At 38.2% G+C, this 21,327-nt stretch overlaps 1 protein-coding gene across 2 annotated transcripts in view; it reads right to left on the bottom strand.

Moving 5' to 3' along the window:
- agmo (alkylglycerol monooxygenase) overlaps positions 1-21,327 on the bottom strand; it is a 76,063-nt gene that overhangs the window by 41,777 nt on the left and 12,959 nt on the right. For both annotated transcript variants that reach the window (XM_044116289.1, XM_044116288.1), the window contains exon 3: positions 19,681-19,832. In XM_044116289.1, coding sequence (XP_043972224.1) covers positions 19,681-19,832 — 152 coding nt within the window. The remainder of the gene's footprint in view (positions 1-19,680; positions 19,833-21,327) is intronic.

Below are 21,327 nucleotides of genomic sequence, written 5' to 3'. Positions count from 1 at the left end.
GTTGGAGTTTGAGCTATTATGACTACACGGGTATTTGGCTGCAGTTGGTTCGCGTCCAGCTTGATGTCCCTGTGCTCCAGTTTGCATTCCTGTGCTGTGTTGTGATACTTGCTACATTAATATCTGTGTTACACTTCATTTTAACATCCAACGGGAACATGCTTGTTAAGTTTCACTGGATCCCCAAGCCGTTTCCGGACCACCCCGTCTGGCCGGTGCTTTTTGGCTCCTTCCATCCCACTTCTGCTCCTGCTGCCGTCTGAGAGAGAAGTGTAACCTTCAAATACTGTACAAGTTTGAGTTTTAGTTGCATAAATGTGGCTCTTTGTGCTGAATTTCATTGAATATGGTCTTAATTTTATAGCGAGATAACCTGCTTAATTAGCCATTTAACTCTGTCAACTCAAATTTAACGAGCTAAAGCAACTAATTAGCTACTGAAAAATTTGCTTGTCTTTGACTTACAAAGACCAGAAGAACAAAGTAGAAATATTTAGCACAAGCAGTATTTCTATTGTGGAACTGTTTCTGTATAAAAATTTTTAAATTTTAATGTTTTTACTTTTATTTCAGATCTGAGGCTATTACTGGAAAATTACACTACAGGCAACAACAAAACTATAAGCAATAAGATTAATTCATAAGGTTGGATGTTTAGAAAAAAAAAAACAATCACACACTATTTGTAAAATCTGAATTATTGAAATTCATTTACATATTAGAACTACAAACAACTGTCTACAAATAAAAAATAATTATCGGAAATGAATATAAAAAGTTTCAGACTGTAGCAAAATTATAAGAGAGGAAATCACAGTTTAAAATATGCAAATTCAGAACTTCTATAGAAAACTTTTGTGTATCAGTAAGAGAAGTTAAACTGTGGAACAATTTGAATATCAAACTTAGACAATGTCCAAACAAAAAAAAAACCTGTTAAAATTATTATGTAAACATATAATTATTGGTAGTATTATTCTGTTATCGATGCTGGTTTTGTTTTTATTGTAATAATTGTTGATCCACTGTTATAAAAGTTAAACAGTTAAACTATATTGATAAATTCTTAAATGCAGGCTTAGTTGTAAAGATTGTAATAAATGTAAAATTAGGTGGATAATGCAACAAAAAATTATTATTATTATTTTCTTAGTGCGGCCCTAAAACTCAGTTGTAGAACAAGGAGTGGGAATATTGATAAGTTTACTTTCACCTTCTCCTTTGAATATGTAAAAATCAAAGTTTTGACATTGTGTTTCCCGCTGTAAGTGTATTTTTCACAGATGTTCAAAAAATTAACTTTATGTTCTATTTTTACTTTATTTGTTTTTTTTTTATTAATTTTTTTTATTCAGTGGCTTTCTTGACCTTTAAAAAACAGTAGATCCTCTGGAAACAGGGTGGAGAGAGAAGGTGAAGACATGCAGCAAATGGTCCGGAACCAGGAACCAAACCCAACCGCGGCCTCCACACATGGCTCCGCCCGGCGCCTCCTTCGCTTCTGCTTTGTTATCCAATATTATGAAATCTTAGTCTTCTTGCTCAACAGCATCACTTCAAAAACACCAAATCTTACCAAGTACTTTTCATCTTCTTTCTAGCACAAATATATTGGTGCAGGTGAAATAAGACAAAAACTAACTCATAAGTATCTTTTCAGCAATAATATTTGGAGTTACGTGGTGAAGGACGTCAGAAGTGAGGGATGGGAGTTTTGAACAGAGCGACTGAAGTTGTTTTACCACTTTATTCGCGGCTTCTACTTGTTCTCGTCGAGCTAATTTGCCGTAAACACAGAACATCGCAAAATGGTGCTCGGGATGACGCCACAAAACGTGGGTACAACTTCGTCACTGTTTGCAAAGTGAGAACTGGACCGGATGGGAAAAGGAAAAGAAAGTTTCCTGCTTCGGTCAGGATCTGTTGCTGACAACGCAACCTATTCTGTCACGTCATAAATCGCTGCTTCTGCTGTGGCAGAGAAGACGTCACTGGCCAGTCCGTTGTCCTCCAACATGAGGTTCCCTCCTCTCCAAAACAACAACGAAGGTTTGGTAAAGCATTGCAAGATGAGCCTGTAGATGAGGGGATGGCAGAAAACCAAACTAGCACCTCTTTTGATGCAGCTGACAAAATGTGCCCCAAATTGTTGAATTTTGTAAATATTCACAACCAAAATGCAAAACAACATTTATGGTATAGATGTCTACTACTAACCTTGTGTCTCCTTATTCTGCTTTGCATTTACTCTCCTTTGCTCATTCGCTTTGTTAATACTTCCACACTTGTCGCTTGTGTCATCAGTTATTTCTGTACACTCTATTATATGTTTGAATATCAAATATAATCGTTGACAAATTTTTTAATTTTTAATTTGTAGGTGCTTCCTGTCAAAAGAATTCTGACTGTTAGGTTAATTGGTCTCGCTAAATTCTCCTTAGGTGTAAATAAAAAACATATTTTATGAATAAATCACTTAAAAACCCTTCCTGGTTCTACTCCAACGTAACCTTACGCATAAAATAGTTCCATTACATGACAGAAATCACATCTAAACCTTAACACTATCAAAAGTAGTGTGCAAAAGTTGTAACATCTCACAGAAAACAGAAGCTTTCGATACCATGTAACACTCTGACACAAACACTTAAAGTTAAAATCTTGAACTCCTGCGATCCATAAACCTAAAGTGTAAAGCAGCCAGCAGTCATGAAACCCTGTGTGGTGGGTCTGCAACACCTGAACAAACACACAGCTGAGAACTGAAGGTAAGTGTTTTGAAAGCAGAGACGTGCCACCATCTGTCTGTTCATGCTTTAATAAGTGAAGCTGAGTTTTAACTCCTCAAGTGTTTGGGATACCACAAGTGAAAGCTACTGCTCCCGAATGTTACTTCACACCTTTCTTATTTAAGTGTTAAGAATGGATTTTAGCAGGTGTGACTGGATAAAAGTCACAAAGATTGTTACTTAAGGTAGAACATATGGTCGCTAAATGCTGTGCTTTTTTTTTTCTTAGGATGATTAAAAACTGAAAGGTCTAATTTTCCAAAAAACGTCTTTGGACATTTCAGTACAAATTAAATTTCTTCAGAGAAAGCACCAGTGAGGTAAAGCAAGAGGGAAGAAACTTGACTGGATCAGCGGCAGCCAAGAACAAAACTTATGATATTTCTTCCGCTCTGAACTATGGGGGATTCGACGATGAATGGTCCCACTACGGGACAAACTGGGAGGATAATCCAGCCTTTGTTTAATTCCAGCAGCCTACGGCATTCACAATTTTTCACTTCACTAGAGTCACGCTTGGCAGGGTCCAGAACGAAGGGCGGCTAAGATTGATGCTTGTTGTCACTGATAGGAAGCTGGAACTGCTGCAGGTCCGTGTCCTCATGTGAGGACGCGGTGGGACGCTGCATAGTTTGGCTGGGCTTATTCAGGAGGGAAGCCCTGCTGACGAGAACCGGTACCACAGAGCCCAAATTCAAAGCTACAGAAAACAGTGATCTCTAAATCTGGATTTCTTGAGAATGACAAGGATGAGTGGACGCTAATCAGGTGAAGGACATTTATGGCAGACTTAGAGAAAATATGTACTGAAATTGTTTGTAATATTTCAGCAAAACTCAGCTTTAAAATAAAGTATCAGCAGCAAACCGGGTGCCTTTAAGTGATACAGACTGCAATTTTAGCTGACTCATGCTGACAAAACGAGGCTAATCACGGTTTAAAAATCATAAAATCAGTTACAAGAGTGGTTTCCACGTCATTACACTGCAAAAACACAAAATCTTACCAAGTATGTTTGGTCTTAATTCTAGCCCAGATATCTACTTGGAATAAGACAAAACTAACTTACGAGTAGCTATTAAGATTGCTTTCAGTAAATAATTCCCTAACATCGATGAAAAAATATTTTTAACTTATAACAAGACATTATTTCCATGTTATAAGTTAAATAATCTGTACTTTTTCACCTGTATTAAGAAAGTTTTAACTTAAAACAAGCTCCTATAACTTGCTGTAAAGTAACTTCAAAGTTAGTTTTGTCTTAATTCAAGTGTACAAAGATATTTGCACGAGAAACTAGACCAAAGATACTTGGTAAGATTTTGCATTTTTGTAGTGAAGTGACAAAATTCACACAACTTTAAACATTATTGTGGATAGTCTCCTAATTAGCCATGCTAACAGCATTAGCCATACCACTTTAAAAAGCAATTTGTTACGCCCTGGCAAGCAAAATTTTATAATGTATTGACTTTTTATTTTTTTCACTGAACTTTGTCAGACAGCCAAGAGGCTTAGCTTTGTAGTAAAAATGAACAATACCGCTGACAATATTTGCTCATCCATCCAGATGATTGAATTCAGGTGTTTCAAACACTTCAATGCCACATGTTCACACTGAAGCACAGCCATGCAGGCTGCTTCCAACATTTATGGAAAAAATGAAAAGAGGAGAGTAAAAGGAGAGCAGTGAAAATGTCACTAGCTGTGTTTCTATTACGAATGTGCACAAAACTTTGTAAATGTTCCAGTAATTTCGCAACTGCAATGTTTCCAAAGATTAAAATCACACGTGACTGAATTTGGCCAGTTGATAAGTCATTAAACACAGAGATCCTACAAGTCTTCCTCGTGGTTTGTGCCAGTGGCAAAATCTGATGCTTAATCTTGTGACTGTTTCCATTTTGTGAAAAAAAAAACAATTTTGGTGCAGAAAAAAATACAATCACCTCATCTTGGCACCAAAACTTTTTAGCACAAAAATTTCCCATTGAGCAAATTTATGACCCTACGGTTTTCTCCGTAGGATGGCTGGGCTCTCCCTTAGAGATAGGATGAGAAGCTCAGTCATCCGGGAGGGACTCAGAGTAGAGCCGCTGCTCCTTCACATCGAGAGGGGCCAGTTGAGGTGGCTCGGGCATCTGGTCAGGATGCCTCCTGGACGCCTCCCTGGTGAGGTGTTCTGGCCACGTCCCACTGGGAAGAGACCCCGGGGAAGACCCAGGACACGCTGGAGGGACTATGTCTCTCGGCTGGCCTGGGAACGCCTTGGGATTCCTCCGGAGGAGCTGGAAGAAGTGGCTGGGGAGAGGGAAGTCTGGGCCTCCCTTCTGAAGCTGCTACCCCCACGACCCGACCCCGGATAAGAGGAAGAAGATGGATGGATTTTCAAAATGCCAAATTGCACAGTTATAAGATAAATGTAAACATATCTACTGTTAAGACATTAAGATTGTCACTGAACCAGACTAAATCTGACAAGATTACAAAAACGGTCGAGCAACAAGGCTGAGATGGTTCGGATACGCAAAAGAGGGAAACCAGATGTAATGGACGGAGGTTGAAGGTGGAGCTGACGCAGAAGAGGGAAACAGGAAGGCTACAGAAAGCCTTCATCTGAAGATGGGTGGTGTGGCAGAGGAAGCTGCTAGAAAAGGAGTTAGAGGCAAATGTTTTTCTATAAAGTAAAGAGAAACACAAAGAAAATACTATGAAGAAGCTGTTAATTTGGAGTAAAAGGAAGAAATGCACAATTTAAACACACCGTAAACAGCAGGAGGTTTCTCATGAGTATGGTTTGTGTCAGTAAAATAGATTTATGTAAAGGCGTATTTACAGGTCAGCTGAAGCTCAAGCAGTTCTGACCAAAATGGAAAACTGGTTCTTTAACCGAGACTCCCTGTTAATAAAAATACATTTTTAAAATCTTGTTTCTGGTCTCTGATGAGCCTCCTGCTATTTATTGTTTCTTTATTGCTTATTTCATACTTACTGTGTCTTTAGCGCTTATTTTCATTTCCCTTTGGGATCAATAAAGTTGATTTGTTTTACGTTTTCAGCCTTCAAAGCTGCTTGTTAGGTAACCGTCTACATCCATTTTGCTCATCAGAGACCTGATTACTAAAGAAACTTTTTTTTTTTTTTTTTTGTCCTGAAAACATTGTTTTTATAGGACTTGTATCAATTCATTTCTATCATGTTTTGGTGATTTACTCACAACAAAATACGGTAAAACCAGCTGACCAAACATGCTGGAGCTCCGCTTGGGTTGCTAGGTAACGGCACAGTGTCTGTCCAATTAATCTGAAGTTTTTTTTGAAACGGCTCGTTTTCCAAACACAACAAAACATGAACTTATTACCAAAAATGGTTGGGTGTTTGTTTTCAGATGCAACTGAGACCCAATTAGAAGAAGAAAAAAGTGCAAAATGTGAATTTTGCAAAATAGGTCACCTTTAATCAACTATCAATTGCATTATTAATAAATTTTAAAAAAACAAAGTTTATAATTTAACAGCAGTGAAATTTAAGCATTTAAAGAAGCTGTGGACTGATGGCACAGAAAGTTTTGTTTTAGAATGATGTTTTACTTTTTTACTCTTCACTACTGGATGGGAGTATGACACATAATCAAGGAGCTACAAATTATCAACAGTCATGTAGCGTTAAAGAGTTAGACTTTGACAGACACTGTTTACGTCCAACTCAACTGTGTTTGCAGCAATGCTTACATAACCAGAGTCATAAAAATGCAGGAACCAAAGTCCTGCTGAGCTCCATAAATCCAGCTCCAGTAAAGTACAGCTCTAAGTGGACGCGACTGCAGATCTGTACCTTAAATAACGACGCTGTAAAAGAAAAATTGGACAAGACAAAAAAAAAAAAAAAAAAAAATCGTTTTGGAAGTCGATTCAAAATGACATCCTTATAAAACGCTTTTATAGTGACATCAATCAGCTCTCTAAATCATCACCCCAAGCGACAAACTGCTGGCACTTATATGCAACACCCTTCGTGTGCATTCCTTTGAATGGTGGGCTGCGCTGTCAATCAGAGGAGTAATGGGCTGTGAACAGGCCTCCAGTGTTTGGACTGGAGGGCTCGTTGGACAGGGTGCCAACCCAAACAGGCAGCGCAGGACTCCTCTGGACGGTGGAGCGAAGTCTCCTCAGCCGTTGCCATACTTCATGCTGTCCACACAGCTCAGTCACACACGCTAACCCAAACACACTAACCCCGGTCAGGCCCACTTACAGCTCTGACAAACACGGATGAAAACTGCGGAGCGACGGAGACAGGTGAGGTAGAAACGTATTTTATCAACATTAATATTCCCTTTTTGAATAATGAGAAAACCTTCACTTTGCTCCCTAACAAATCTTCATGCAGCAGGTTTTACATCGTAGTTTCACAGCTCACCATCCAATCTTTTGCTTTTCTTTACGCTCTGCAAAAACACCAAATCTTACAAAGATATTACAATAACAATTCTTATTTGTAATTGTAATATCATATTACAAGAAGACAAAACTAACTTACAAGTATCCTTTCTGCCAGGTATGGGACTAAATAACTTCTTCATATTGATGAAAAACTATTTGTTCCATTAGTTGATAAATTTGCTTCTAACAACATTTTCCCCATGTTATAAGTGAAATAATCTATTACTTTTTCATCAAAATTACAGAACTATTTACTTAAAACAAGCTCCCATATCTTATTGATAAGCTGCTTGTATGTTAGTTTTGTTTTCATTTTAATGTACTAAGATATTTGCACTGGAAACCAGACCACAATACTTGGTAAGGTTGTGTGTTTTTGCAGTGCACTCTTTAAAATCCAGGGTCTATGATTGAATTGTGTGATTTTAGGGTATTTTCTCATAACATTTTGGCTCTTCATACATCAGTTGTTGGTGTCAAGATACATCCAGGAGCAACAGGAAAGCCAGCAAGACAACATTATGTCTCATTATTTTTGAAATACCAACCTCTACCCAGCTTGGAGTTCAAGACGTTTGGAAATGCAGCCAACATGCTGGACAACCGACAAAAGAAAGGGGAATATTTAACAAAAGTGGGCAAAAACAAATTTAAAACCTTCACCATCATATATTTTTATCTGGGTTTCTCTCCCGTACAGTTGAAAGATTTTCAAATCGATACTTTACAGCAGATTAAGGAGTTTCATAAGTGAGAAAGCTCTAAGGTCTGAGAGTTGTTGTATAACGACCAAACCTAAATATAGAGGCGACAGAAGATACAGGAAAGATGTTTCAATCTAAGAGCAGAGATAAAATATCATGGCCACAAAAAAGGAAAAGCCTAGAAACAATTGAAATACTGTAATCTCACACCAGATCAATGTTAGGAGAAACTGCCATCTTGTAGCGCTTTGCTGGCCTCTACGGTTTAATTTCCATCTCATCCGTAGAGAAAACGAAGAGATTTGAGAAAATTATAAATCTCTCTAAAAGGACTGAGATGTTTCTGTCAGAGAAAACTTGGAAATCAGATTACAGTCAGATTATTGTGGATATTATGTTTGTAGAAAAGCCAAAAAAAAAACTGTGCTTTGAGACTTCCCTGTGCTCTCTGAATAATTAATAGGGTCCAAGAGACATTTTGTACTAAAAATGATCAAATACCCTTGAGGCATTCCTGTAAAATATGCACACAAAGACTGCGGTCAGTCCAGAGACAAAACAGTCTCTAAATCCACATATTTCTTACTTTTTTTTCTGCTAAGGCCAACATTACAGCTTACAAAGATAAAGAAATGGTTTGTGTTTATATTTCACACTCCCTCCCCCCATCCGTTGGACAAGCGGAGGTTTTCCCTCAGCCGTGTCTGCAGTCTAGATCAGCTCGTCCATCAGCACTGCTGACACAGGAAAGTCTGTCCGTGCAGCGCGGGAAGCGCATGAGGGCAGCAGACAGTCGAGCCGTGGCCTTTGCTTAGCTCAGCAGCCTCCTCGCTGATCATAACAAGCCTCCTTTTCAACACTTTGTTAAAGCCGTTCGCTTTCGAGGCCCGGCGGATGCCATCTCCCTGTGATGTCTGGGGCTTCGCTCTCAATGAAGGGAAATTCTTTCACCGTCTTTCAACAGGCGAGCCGGCCTGCACGGAGACCTGTATATCACTGCTAATGTTGTCTTTGCCTCCCAGGAGGCTTTTCACTTCATCTCCTGTGCTGCCGCGAGCGAAAGTCCCACATCCTGACCAAATCAGACCAACAGGAGCAGCAAACCAAGCCAGAGGCCTGAATCTCGCCGTCAGACCGTGCAACCTGTGCAGAGCCAGGAACTGGCCGTCACAGGGAAGATTTATGAAGCCCCGGCTGATGGGGGGCCGCGCTGACCCGGCCCTCCGTCCCACAGACAGGAGGAGCGCCGTTTCTAAACAAAACACTGCGACAAAAACAAATGATACCAAGTATTTGTGGTACCGTTTCTAGCGCAAGTGCTTTCACACAACTGAAATAAAACAAACCCAACTTGCAAGTAACTTTTCAGCAAGATATAGGAGCTTGTTTTAAGTCAATATTTTCAAAATATTGGTGAAAAGGTTGTAGTTCCACTTGTAGATTATTTCACTTATAGCAAGACATTTTCCCCATGTTATAAGAGAAATAATCTATTACTTTTTCATTAAAATTAAGGAACTATTTACTTAAAACAAGCTTCTATATCTGGCTGATGAGTTACTTTAAAGTTAGCTTTGTCTTAATTCAAATGTATTAAGAAACATGCACTAGAAACTAAAACACACGTGTCAAACCCATGGCCCGGGGGCCAAATTTGGCTCACCATACCTTTTTATGTGGCCCTCTGGACTCCAAATAACATCAATAAGTTCCTCCAGCTTTTCACAAATCCTCTTTCACACAAAATCAAAATTTTCTCTGATTTTACTGCAACGTTTTCTCAAAATTGGTCAAGAACATTGGGCTTAATTGACTCAGCCTTACTTGATGTCAGGTAATAATCCATTATTGATATGGCAAGTAAAAAAAAAAAAAAAAAAAAGCAGTCACATTTGACATCATAGATTAGCGCAAATATAAAAAGTCCTTACATATATTTCTAAATCAGCATCACAAAGTATGTGGTTTTGACTACAAAAAGCCACAAAAGATCCTGGAGGGACAGTATTTATTAATATTTTAACAGTTTAATGGGTTTTATCTATGTGTACCGGCCCTTTAAGAGCATTCAGATTTCTGATATGGCCCAAAAATGAAACCAGGTTTGACGCCCCTAAATTAGACAAAAAAAAAAAAAAAAAAAGACAAATCATGCACAAAAGTTGCAACATGTCAGAAAACAGAAGCTTTCCCTACATATTTGCACTAGAAACTAGAGAAATAGTTTGTAAGCTTGTGTGTTTTTGCAGCGTTGCGTCTCAGTCAGAGGACAGCAGAGGAGCGCTGAGCACATCTGGTTAACAGCAGCTGCTGTCTGCAGGTCTGAGGAGATGAACTGGTATTGGCACATCCGTGAATGGACAATAATTGATCAAATAAGGTCAAAGTGAAGCCAGAATACTTATGAGGGCTGTTGGTTCGACAGGAGAGGAGCTAGCATGTTGGCAGGATGAATGTTTTCCACTAATGCAGCTTTTTGCAAAGTAATGATCTGCAAACATCCCCAAAAATTTACACAACAAAAGAGTTTTTACACTTTTCCCCACAGGAAAATTCAAGAACTTTGTGAAGCATTTTCAAACTTTTCCAGCACATTTTAGAAACAAAAACAGCACAAATAAACTAAAAAAAAAAACATGGGCTCAATTCACTGTTATATAATATTACTATTAATATTTTTTATGTCGTTTTCTACATTCTACAGCAGGGATGAGGTTAACTAAAATATAGAAACATTTTATGTTTTGAAATGTCTTCATCAGACTCAGTGCACCTGACTGGTCTTAAAACAAAACAATAAATAAAGACAAAAATATAATCCATCCATTTTCAAGATTTGGAAAGTGCTTCACATTCCTGCTGCCCAGTTTAGTAATAAAATAAAATGAAATCCAACTAAAATTCAGGCATTTTTCAAGGATTTCAAGCACCTGCAACTTGTAATAAACAAATTTAGAAGAAAAACAAGGAACATCACATCAAACGCAGCATAATGAATCTGAGACGTAACTCAACGCTTCAATAGGAACATAAAGAAAAAGAAAACATTTCTTGCAACAGTTATATTGTAATGCTTAGTAAAACATTTTCCTTTAGACTTCAGGTGAATTTTACATATCAAGTAAATGTTTCAGATCATCAAACATGTTTTAATATGAAACAAAGATAAAAAAAAAACCTGATTGGTGTTTAACTTTTTACTGGTCTTTTGTGAAAAAGTTATTATAATGAATTGGCTAAATTATCAACAAGCTTTTAGTCAAATTTCACAAGCCGAACCCTTTTGAATAAAAAAATAATCACTTTAACAAAAACCTTTTTGATAACATGAAGTATTCCAAACTTAAAAAAGAAGAAGCTAATACATCTGCTCTCAATCGAAAAAACTAATAAATCAAGAACAGATGAGAAACAATTTCACTGACAACTATCAGTCTGGAAAGTGTTTCTGCAGCCATTAAGGATTTCAGACCCCAGAGAGCCACAATTAGAGGACATTATCCACAAATGGAGAAAACATTAAAGTGGATTGGGTGGTAAAAAGGTATTAAGGTGTAATGGGCCACCAAAGGAAAATGCTGATGTGCTGCTTTAAGCTCTAATATCACACATGGTGGGAATACAAATATCTTTAAATACAAATATCTTTAAATGATGAAAACATTTACTGAAACGAGAAGCTTTCCAAATCAGCCTGGCCCCATTTGATTTCCCCTTAAATCAAGACTTAAACACATTTTTAGAAAGCCGAGTTTAATTTCACATCCAGAACCGATAACAATCACAAAATAATTTAAATACACTGCAAAAACACAAAATCTTACCAAGTAATTTTTGTCTAGTTTCTAGACACTTAAAATGAGACAAGTTAACTTAAAAGCAAGTTTTCAGCAAGCAGAAGCTTATTTTAACTCAATAATTCCTTATTATCTATTGGTAGATAAATTAACTTATAACATTGGAAAATGTATTGCTATAAGTTAAATAATCTACCAGTAGAATTAGCACCTTTTTATCAATATTACTTACTTAAAAAAAAGCTTCTATATCTTACTAAAAAGTTACTTGCAAGTTAGCAAACTTGAAATAAGACAAAACTAAGATATTTAAACTAGAAACTAGACCTAAATTAGTTGGTAAGATTTTGTGTTTTTGCAGTGTAGGACAACATAGAGTCGACTAAAAGATCTCAAACAACAACAAATTATAAATTAATCTCAGGAAATTTAAGAATAGGTACACAATTTGAGATCTACCCTTCTGGAAAATTATCAAAGGCTCATAAAAAACAGAGAGACAAGAGGCATAAGTGAAGAAAACAACAAACATAAAAATTACTCCAAGAGGAAAACCTACCAAAGCCTCTGCTGGTCATCATCTATTCAGTCTGTCCTGTTTTCATTCATCTTTTTTTTAACTCATTATGAAAACAGGACAGAACCAGAAAAACAATCAGGATCATCAGGGCGGATCTTCCCTCCATCCAGGACTTGTACAGACTGGATATACCTGCAGATCCCACACATCCTGGACACAAACTGTTCAGACTTTACCTTCAGGGTGGCGCTACACAGCTCTGATCACAAAAACCAGTTGCCATGGAGACAAACACCTCTAATGAACACCTTACAGCCAGAGTAGTCGGGTATGTTGTGAAACGAAACGTTTGCACCCTCACATCAAACCTTTGTTTTCTGAAAAAGAATCAGAAGCTGAACCTTTATTCTTTTTTTATGTCCTCTAAAATTTATGCAAAAGTCAAATTTCTTGTTTGTCCATAAAGCTGTTCTGATTCCTGATTCATCCAGAGGGTAAAACCTTTAATAGCATTTAAGAGCCTCACACGCCTCAAAGTTCACAGGAAGAGACGAAGCAGAAATGGCACCAATAGGAGAATCCATAACCACTGATTCAAATGTGTCAAAAAAAGAGAAAAGAAAAGAAACTTTTCAAAAACTTTCCAACTTTTGAAAAGTTTCCAAACTTTCCAAACTTTCCAAAAACAAAAATATTGCCTGGACTGGTCAGACAAGTATTTTTGTTTTTGTAATGAGTGCATGATCTGATGCATGATGATTAGCAAACTGCCAACAAGGTTTGCGGAGGAATTACGTTTTCCCGTTGGTTTAAGATGGTTTTAGCAGTATTATGTATTTCCCAGTCACATAGTTGCATTTTATAGCACAATCAAGTAGTCATGTTACCTTCAGTTGTCATAAAATGCTATACGACTAAGAAGACATTTGACTTTGTAATTTAGCACCTTGAAATTGGGCCTCCGTCTCTTTAAAAAACTCTGCCTTCAGCAAGTCATCACAACACGGTTTCTGTATGAACCCTTTAAGAACTTTTTTTTAACCAACGTTGCACAATGAAGTAGCTCCCATAATGAGCTCACAGATGCCCAGTTCTACCAGGTGTTTGCTAATTGCTGCTGGCTAGTCTGAAGGAGCTGAGCGGGGAAGTCCCAGTGGACGGCTGCTCTTGGAGGTGAAACTGAAGCTGCGCCGTCGAAGGCGGAGCTAGGTCCACCCAGGCGTTTTGTGGAGATTAATGGTTGCTATGGAGATTAAAGGATTTCTCAAACATGCATGAAAGAATCAAAGCAAAGCTCCGGGTACGTTTTTGACGAGGAAATAACACAACATGACATAAAGCTCAGAAAAGTGGATTTCATGTAATTCTGCCCCTTTAATAAATGTAATTATTTAAAAACTCAGATTAGGTCCATCTGCGACTGAAATGGATCATCAGAAACATGGATGACTAAAAAGTACATTCATCACGCTTTAGATGGTTTTGATCCTTATCCCTCAACATTTTTTAATTATCCTAAATTCAGAAAGTTTTCATGTTTTGTCTCTCGTTTAGCTGAAACCCAACTTCATGTTTCCGCAGAATGATTATGCTATAGTTTATCATGCAGCGCCGCTGAAAAACAACCAAATATTTTACCCAGCTTGTCCCGTAATAACTGGCTTTCATCAAGAGACCCTTCAGAAGCGGGAAAAGAAAAACAAACCCCTTTTTTCTTTTACCAATTCAGGCCGTTTTCTTTTCTCTAAAATTACGTCATTTTGAGTAGGTAATGATACCATTTCATGTCTATAAGTGATACTCTGATGTTTCTGTGCTATAAGCGTAGCAGCGGCAGCCGTTAGTGCGGCGAGACGGCTGCAGCGTAACTCCATTACCTCACATATAATCAGAGCGCAGACAGCTGACTGGCTGATTAATGGCTTCAACCTGGCCGGCACGCCTGTACGAAGATGCAGGCCGAGCGCAGAGCTGCTATTAGTGGCGCTAGCGATACGGGTTTAGAATAAACAGAGTCAACAGGCCTGTCAACAACACAGCCGCATCCGAAACAAGCGTCCAAACCCGTCCAAGGCGCTTCAGAATAAAAGACAATGAAAAACTTTTGCCTGTGGTGTAAAAAAAAAACATCAGGTAAACTGGGTCATTTATCAAAATCTGAAACTGGATTTTATGGCTGTTAAAATAAAAACAAGTGAGGAAAAGCGTATATTATTTAAAACATAAGTAATGTAGCTGAGTATTTGTTTCTGGGACGCGCACTGATGATATGGGTTCATGCAAATATTGATATTAGGAGCAACACTGGAAAGGCACTGTGTGCACAAAGGTCATTCAAATGTTTGAAGTTCCAGATTTGCCTCAGCTTTAACCACAACTGCTGTTTGTCTGCGCCGACGGCAGCCAAATGCAAGGAAAGGTCCATGAAAAAAAGTCTGGTCACAGGCTTTTAGTATTATTATTATTATTTTTGTGAGCGTGTGCGTGTGTGTGTATGAATGTAGAAACCTGAATTTCATTAAGTTCTAAATCTGAAAAGGGCTTGCTGATTAGGTGGTTTCAGTTTTCTGTTTCAATCTGCTGCTATCTCCAGAATCAGTGTCTGGCAGCAGAAATCCCCACCAGTAATGTCTCCTGCACATAGATGGCATCAGCGCACATGACTGCCAGATTCCTTCCACTTAATTATCTCTGAGCGATCCTTTTTATGTTGAGGTCATGGGAGGGAAACTATGAAATCAACCATAAAACTGCTCAAACTCACAATTATATTTTACACTGAGAAAATGTATTTTTCACCCCTCCTCCCTCTGAGCACAGGGTGTAACTTTGCCTCATTTTGAGCATATGTATTGTAATTTTTCCTTCGTTATTCAAGCGGAAGATTTATTGCTCTTATGCCTCGACATAATAGGATTAAAGATGCAACTTTTCTTTTGTTTTGAACTATAGCAAAGGTCTTCCAAGAAGTAAAAGTAGTAAAGCAAGACACAGCTCATAAAGTACGATTATCCAGCAGTCAGAAGCCAGCTCTGAGCATTAATGGGCAAAACCCATCTCTGACTTTGGGGTAATCTGATCAAAACTTCATCTGGAAGGAGAAGGATGTCAGATATGTTGACTGAGAAACCTCAGCTGACCAGAGTGAGGCACGAGGACGGCGGCGGCGGCGGCCCGCTCCTCTGCGGTCGCAGAAAGCAGCTTCTCTCTGGTAACAAGAGGAAAAAGCGTTTATATCCCGAGAAACTGCAGCTGCTCAGGAACGTATGACTTTGTGACCTCAAAGGGTTCCAGAAAAACATCCCCAGTTGGCGGGAAGAACGAAGAAAGAACAGTGCGATTCTTTCATGCTTCTGAGACATCCAAGAAAACTGATTTAACAATTCAAAAATAAAATTACTACAATGACCACATAAAAACTAGCATGTGACGATGCAAGCAGAATTCAGGTTTTCATGAATGATATCCACTAAAATACCTCTGTAATATCACAGCATGTTGTCCAAAGATTAATTTACAATGGACCCCAAGAATTATTAAAATCCATGAATACCTGTGACCGCCTCAAACAATGCATAGAAAACTGTCAGCCTTATTCAAACATAAAATGTTGCATATGCATTGTTACACAATAAGTAATGCTTCTCTAATAGTTAGCTGGTCTTACCCCCTTTAGTTGAAATAACTTCAGTCATCTATCATTTCTAACATCAGTCTGAACAAACCCACTCCACACTTTCATCTGTGAGACGTTTGAGGGATTCTTTACCAATCTTTAGTCACATTGATTACTGCAACAGTGGCAAAAAAAACCAACAAACTAAAATCAATCCTCCAGCTGCAGCTGATCCAGGACGCTGCTGCTGGTGTTCTGACTAAAACCAGGAGGATAGAGCACATCGCACCAGTTCTACAGTCTCTCCACTGGCTCCCTGTCGCTCAGAGAATAGACTTTAAAACACTGCTGCTAGTTTATAAATCACCGAAAGGTTCGGCACCACAATACATTAAAGATCTGCTGTTGTCATAGCAACCTTCCAGACCTCTCAGGTCTTCTGGTTGTGGTCTGCTCCGCATCCCCAGAACCAGAACCAAAACGAGGAGAAGCAGCATTTAGCATCTATGCACCACAATCTGGAACAAACCTCCAGAAAACTGTAAAACAGCCGAAACACTGACTTCCTTTAAATCTCAACTAAAAATCCACTTGTTTAGAGTTGTATTTGAAAAAACAATCAATCAATGAAATATTTAACTATGGCACTTAACTAAATGCAATGTTTTAATTGTTGATTGTGTGTTTTATGACCTTGTAATGTGAAACACTTGGAAATGCCATGAGGCCGAGGTGTGCTAGACAAATAAAATTTGACTTATTGATTTGATTGATTGATTGATTTGATTGTAAGTCACTCCACGGCATTTCAGTCTCACCCGGGAATCAACACTCTCATTAACAGTCAGTGGCTTCAGCCAGGAGAACAAACTAAATGTTGGAGATTTGAAGAGAGCAGGACATCTTCAGAAGGTTTTCTCAGTATTTCTGAAAATGGTATTAAATATCTGTGTATAAATATGTTATAAAAACATGCAGGTTTTCATGGGGTGTCTAAGGAATAAACACATACGACATGCTAAATTTGTCACCTGCATAAACATTTTGCTTTTATTCTAAAAAGTTGGGTAAAACTCTTGTGTCACAGATTTTTCTTTTTAAACACACACAGTGTGACGTCACCTCCAAATTAATAATGGCTGCTCAAGGCAGGAGGGCTAGAAAGCATTACATTGAACGAAGTCCCTCAGCGGGTCAAAGCATTGGAAAAAAGATTGGAAATAAAGATGCATAAATAAATAATAAAAAGGACGCTTCAGTGCAATTTTCATCATCACTGAAAAAAACCCCCCACTGATTTAACCTGTTAATCTGTTTTATGAAGACAATAGTTTATTTAGAGTCTGACAGCAACAGTGGATAAACCATGTGTGTATAATGGAGAAAATCAGCATATTAATCATCAAATGAGCAGTCAGCACTAGAATATAACTTCATGATTTAACATCCATTCGTGTTATTACTGACCGTGTAGAACAACTTGTTTGTGGAAACTTGAATCTCCATAAATAACCAAAATCCTATGAGATCACTTTTCCTGCAAGACGATCTTTAGGTTTTGGGATTATGAATACATGCAGATGTATCGTCACCATGACAATATTAATGACTAACGTGCTTCATGCACATATGACATCAAAGTGCAATTAAAAACGACGGCCGTAATTCCAACAGAATGTCCTCCCTCACCTCAAAAAACACTCTCTGGCCAGCAGCGGGAAACATTTTGAAGGCTTCTGTTTAGCCAGAGTCTAATATCAACACAGCGGCGGCAGACTTTAATCCAAAACTATGAAGGCCGATGTGTCACCGACACAAATAAACATCGCCAGAGGCCACAAATACCTACCTCTCATCCAGCCAGCTGAGTGGCAGCTGAACATCTGCCATGTGCATCACTAAGTAAACACAGAGGAAATCCTTGTAAAGGAGAAAAAAAGCTACAGCCGGGACCATATTTTCTGCCTGTGTTCTTTCTAAAAAAGATGCTGCAGGATGGTGGAGATTCAGAGACATTACTATATGCAGCCTGTTGCTGTGGCAGCCTTGGGTTGAGACCGCAGCTCTCAGGAGGCTGAGGCCTCTTACATCTGGACAGCACTAAAGCAGCTGGATGTAACTCAAAAATAATTGCTTCCTCTACAGTGTCCAGGAAAACACCAAGTGACTGCCATGTTCACCGCTCCTCCCTGCAGGGAAGGCAACTAAATCAACATTTTTAAGCCATTTATCATCCGCTGACTTTGTAGCCTTTGTTTGGAATTTGTGAAAGCAACAAGAAACTCAAAGATAGTCGCCTTGCTACACAATGAAGCTTCAGCATTAAAGGAAACATTTTTAGATAATTTTTGATTAAAGGTGAAAAAGAAGGCTACAACCCATTTATGCCTAAAAGGAACCTAATATGCTTCCTTTTAAACATGTTAGGATAGCATACATAAAACATCCATCCATCCATTTTCTTTACACCCTTCTTCCCTAATGGGGTCGGGAGGGTTGCTGGTGCCTATCTCCAGCTGCGTTCCGGGCGATAGGCGGGGTTCACCCTGGACAGGTCGCCAGTCTGTCACAGGGCAACACAGAGACATACAGAACACACAACCATTCACACACACTCACACCTAGGGAGAATTTAGAGAGACCAATTAACCTGACAGTCATGTTTTTGGACTGTGGGAGGAAGCCAGAGAACCCGGAGAGAACCCACCATGCACAGGGAGAACATGCAAACTCCATGCAGAAAGACCCCCGGGCCGGGAATCGAACCCAGGACCTTCTTGCTGCAAGGCAACAGCTCTACCAACTGCGCCACTGTGCAGCCCTACATAAAACATGCTCATTACATTTTTTGTGCAAAATCATCTCAGATAAAAACATTTCAGTCTACTTAGTTCTGTCTATTTTGAGCTCCTTTCAGAATGAAACGTTTTAGGACTCTGTCACTTTTATGTAAATAAGCCGTTTCTGGCCACGCCCCCTAACTCTGCGTCAATACTCTCACCTTTAAATATGTGAAAATGAGCTTAAACAGATGCAGATTTGTACAATTGTACATCTTTGACCTTTGACACCTTCAGCAAACGGTTTCCAAATGGTAAGTCAACATCAAAACACGTCTTTTCCAGCAGCCATTAAGGAAAGGAATGAAATGCACGTAAACATGAAGTGAATATTTGTGTATTTTGCTCCTTTTGCTCAAACTTTTATGCCTATTTAATCATTTGTGCTAGCTTTATGCATTTATTGGCTTTGTTTAAAGTAGTGTTTGTCCTTGTATTGAGAAAACTATCAATTAAAAAATGTTTCTTTAATATCTCCTCCAAAATATTTTAAACGGTCGAGACAGTAGGATGGAAAATTTGCATTTTTTTAAAAAAAAGTTTACTTCTAAAAACCTGTTACATTTTTAGACAAGCCAATGCTTAGCCATGCAATGCCATAAAAAGACATTTGTCATTTCCTTTTCCCCTTCTTTTTCTTTTCAAATTTCTCCCACGGGAGACAGAAACACAAGGGGCTGGGCTCCACTTTGGCTGCTAGGTGACGGGCAGGGCTCGGCCGGGGTTGCTAGGTAACGAGGGAATGTCTGGTGATCATGACGTCAGTAATGGGAGGTTTTTGAAGCGGCTCTTTTTGTGGACACCATAAAACTTTAACTTACTGCCAGAAAACGGATGAGTGTTTGTTTTTGTTTTTTTTGGACTGAAATGGAACGACATAAATGTGCAAAAGTGAATTTTTCATAATGGTCCCTTTAATAAGCCTGGATTTCTATTGTTTGTGGACATCAGTGTCGTGTTTTTAATCGGTACCGTGAGCAAAGCGATGGACCCAGTAGTAGCAGAAGTCCACTCCGAGGAAGGTGAGCCACCAGGTCCATGCAGAGTCCCAGGGCAGCTCCAGCAGGCGGAAGTGGTCCCACACATACAGGTAAGCCGACAGCTCACAGCCTCTCATCGCCAGCCTGCAGGATGGAGACGGTCAAAGCTCTGCGTCAGCAAACAGGCAGTTTTAGTTTTTCTACAACGAGGAACTGGAGGGGTAACGGTAAAACAGTGGGGTACGTGGTACGTTTTGGTGTGTACAGGCAGATGGAGATGCATAAAATGTGACAAAACGACCTGCTGCCACAAAGGACTGGAGAGACAGACGTTCATCTTCCAGCACATCGCGTGCTACAGTGGTTCAGTCAAAGTCCAGCAACTAAATTCTGTGGAGAATCTGTGGAAAGGTTTTGAAAACGTATCTGACTTACTACCACATATGGAAATTAAATGAATAGGACTTTTTTGTTGTTGTTGAGCAGAAAAAGGTCAATCTGACAGAAAAATGAAAAAGTCAGACACGAGTTGTTTAAGGAAAGAAAAAAATAAATAACTGGATTAGAGTCACATTTGCCTGGCAAGTACACAAAACCAAAAAGTACTTATTTAGACTTTTACATGTTTGTTTTTTTTCCATGTAATTACAAATTTGCATAAACAAAGTAAATTGTTGCTTCCTGATTTTTTAAAATATTTTGCCAGTTTTTTTAATTTATTTGATCTGGTTTACTTTTAAAAACACAATAAATTCTGATGCACAAGAATTTGATGTTTTTCTTTCAAAACACAGAAATTATGATAAATTACGATCAGCTGTTTTACCTTCCCATTTCTTCTGTCTACTAGGCTTGTCAATAATCAATAAATCTATTAATCGCATGATAAATTAAAAGAAACCAAATTTTCATTTTCTTGATTAATCGTTTTCCTCTTTCTTCTCTCTTTTCTCCAAAAACTGAAAGATAAAAGTCTTCAGTCTGGTGTTTTGGTCTCAACTATCCCCCTTTAAAAAAAACAAAAACTTCATTATTCATTTTATTTTATTTGTTGTTTCTGGTGTTTATTTATTTATTTTGGATATTTAAAATGTCTTTCAGTTCCCGTGTTAAATGTTCATTACAGTTGAGAATATGTTCTTGCGTTTTTATGCCATTATTACCAAAATAAATGTTCTCAAAAGAACAATATTATCATTTATCATAATAAGTTCTGGGACTATGTATCATAACAACCTTAGTAGCAACTAGTTACATTTACTGGAGTAACTTTTTAGAAAAAAAATTACTTTTAGCAGTATTTTTACTACGCTGTACTTTTTACTTTTACTTGAGTAATTTATTATGACGTATTTCTATTATTGGTTGAGTAAAATTTCTGGATTTTCTCCCCACTGAACCAAAACCAAACATGTTTTAACCAAGAACTCACCCGACACAGACACACACCTGCAGGTTTTTGTTAAAGTTTCATGAGTTTTTTCATTGAAAGAAACTGATTTGGAAAAAAAATATATTTTAACTGATTTTGTTATTTTTATGTGAATTATTGTCATTTTTGTCCTTAAAATACAAAAATTTGCTCTTAACTTTACATTTTGGTCCACCTGATGATGTAATTTTTAAATATTAAACAATT

This window comes from Gambusia affinis, linkage group LG05 (genome assembly GCF_019740435.1).
Source record: "Gambusia affinis linkage group LG05, SWU_Gaff_1.0, whole genome shotgun sequence".
NCBI classification, from domain to species: Eukaryota; Metazoa; Chordata; class Actinopteri; order Cyprinodontiformes; family Poeciliidae; genus Gambusia; species Gambusia affinis.
The sequence above is the reverse complement of the archived record's forward strand: the minus strand, read 5'-3'. Positions and strand labels throughout refer to the sequence as shown.